The 1669-nt window shown below is 35.8% G+C and overlaps 1 protein-coding gene across 1 annotated transcript; it reads right to left on the reverse strand.

Moving 5' to 3' along the window:
• Nucleotides 1-858: 858 nt before the first annotated feature.
• On the reverse strand, nt 859-1417 carry LOC105795688 (uncharacterized). Its single transcript, XM_012625361.2, has 2 exons — nt 1277-1417; nt 859-1194 (listed from the first exon to the last, which is right to left on the reverse strand). The coding sequence occupies exons 1-2, from the start codon at nt 1415-1417 to the stop codon at nt 859-861; spliced, it is 477 nt and encodes a 158-aa protein (XP_012480815.2).
• Nucleotides 1418-1669: the final 252 nt, after the last annotated feature.

The following is a 1669-nucleotide window of genomic DNA, read 5'->3' on the forward strand; positions in this document are numbered from 1 at the left end:
TTTGTTGTTCGAAATCCATTATTTTGCAGAAAAGTAAATTTTGTTGATAAAATGTTTAAATAGTATTATGTAAAATATAGAAATAAAGTCCAAAACCCAAAACAGTCCAAAATGTCCAAACAGTCCAAAATTTACAAAACTCTTAACCCCAATTTAATTAAGTCAAATGTACGAAAATATGGTTATAATCGGCTCTCGATCTTCACCTGACAGCTCAACAAAAAGATTAAACAAACTAAAACCCCAATTCCAAAGAAAAGAGCTTGACACACTCAAAAAACCCCAACACTTCGAAAATTTCACAACTTAGCAAACGATTCAAATGCAACAACCACCACCCAAAAACATAGATGGAAGATAAACAAAGTATAGGCAAAAATTGCAAACGGAAAGAAAAAGAAAAAGAAACTAAGAAACAGAATACTAGAACGTGGAAAGAAGCTGATGGTGTGAATATGAGGTTTTAGGAAAAACAAACATGAAATTATTGGAGCGATTTTAGGGGGGAAATAAAATAAAATAAAACAAATTTAATTTAATTAAAAATTATTTATTTTATCTAAAAATACAAAACAAACAAATCATATCCTACTAATAAATTAGAAATTTTTTAAGTAATTGAATTTCATCAAAACTTAACCACTTGAACAACATAAGGCATAAAGAATTATCCACTTGCTCGCACTGGAGCTCGAACACGAGACTACTATCACGTAATCAAGGCCCTTAACCACTGAAACATACATTTTTTAATGGCAAGAATCAACAAATAGAAATTCATATTTTTGGGGTGTTACAACTCCCCCCGTAAAAGAAATTTCGGCCTCGAAATTTACCTAATTTGAAAGATTGTGTATATTACAGAAGAATCGAACCCTCAGGTTCCCAAGTGGCTTCCTCAATGCCATGATTCTGCCACAGAACCTTAACCAGAGAAGCAGACTTCCTCATCAAGACTTTAACATCTCTATCCAGAATCTGAATTGGTTCCTTCTCGAAAGTTAAATCCAGTCTAACCTCAATTTCCTCAACAGAGACAATGTAAGATGGATTCGACTGATACCGCCTCAACATGGAGACGAGGAACACATCGTGAATATAGTCTAACTCGGGAGGTATCTCTAACTGATAGGCGATCGGTCCAACACGTTTCACAATCTGGAACGACCTAATGAACCTAGGACTCAACTTGCCCTTCAGAAAGACAATCACCCATAGAATATTCGATATCCTTCCTTTTTAGATCCGAATATGACTTCTGTCTATTAAAAGTCACCTTAAGACGATCCCGAATCACTTTAACATTATCTTCAATCTTAAAAATCAATTCGGGACCCAAAACCCGACGCTCACCCAACTCAGTCCAACACAACGGAGTACGACAGATACAATCATACAGAGCCTCGTAAGGTGCCATCAGAATACTAGAGTAGGAACTATTATTATATGCGAACTCAACTAATGGAAGAAACTCCTCCCAACTATCTCAGAAGTCGATCACACAACTCCGTAACATATTCTCCAATATCTAAATGACCCTCTCAGATTGTCCATTTGTATAATGATGGAACGCGGTACTGAAGTCCAATCTAGAACCCAGAGCCTCATGTAGCTTCCCCCCAAAATCAAGAAGTAAAATGTGTATCCTTATCAGATATAATCCAAACCG

This window comes from Gossypium raimondii, chromosome 3 (genome assembly GCF_025698545.1).
Source record: "Gossypium raimondii isolate GPD5lz chromosome 3, ASM2569854v1, whole genome shotgun sequence".
In the NCBI taxonomy this organism is placed as follows: domain Eukaryota; kingdom Viridiplantae; phylum Streptophyta; class Magnoliopsida; order Malvales; family Malvaceae; genus Gossypium; species Gossypium raimondii.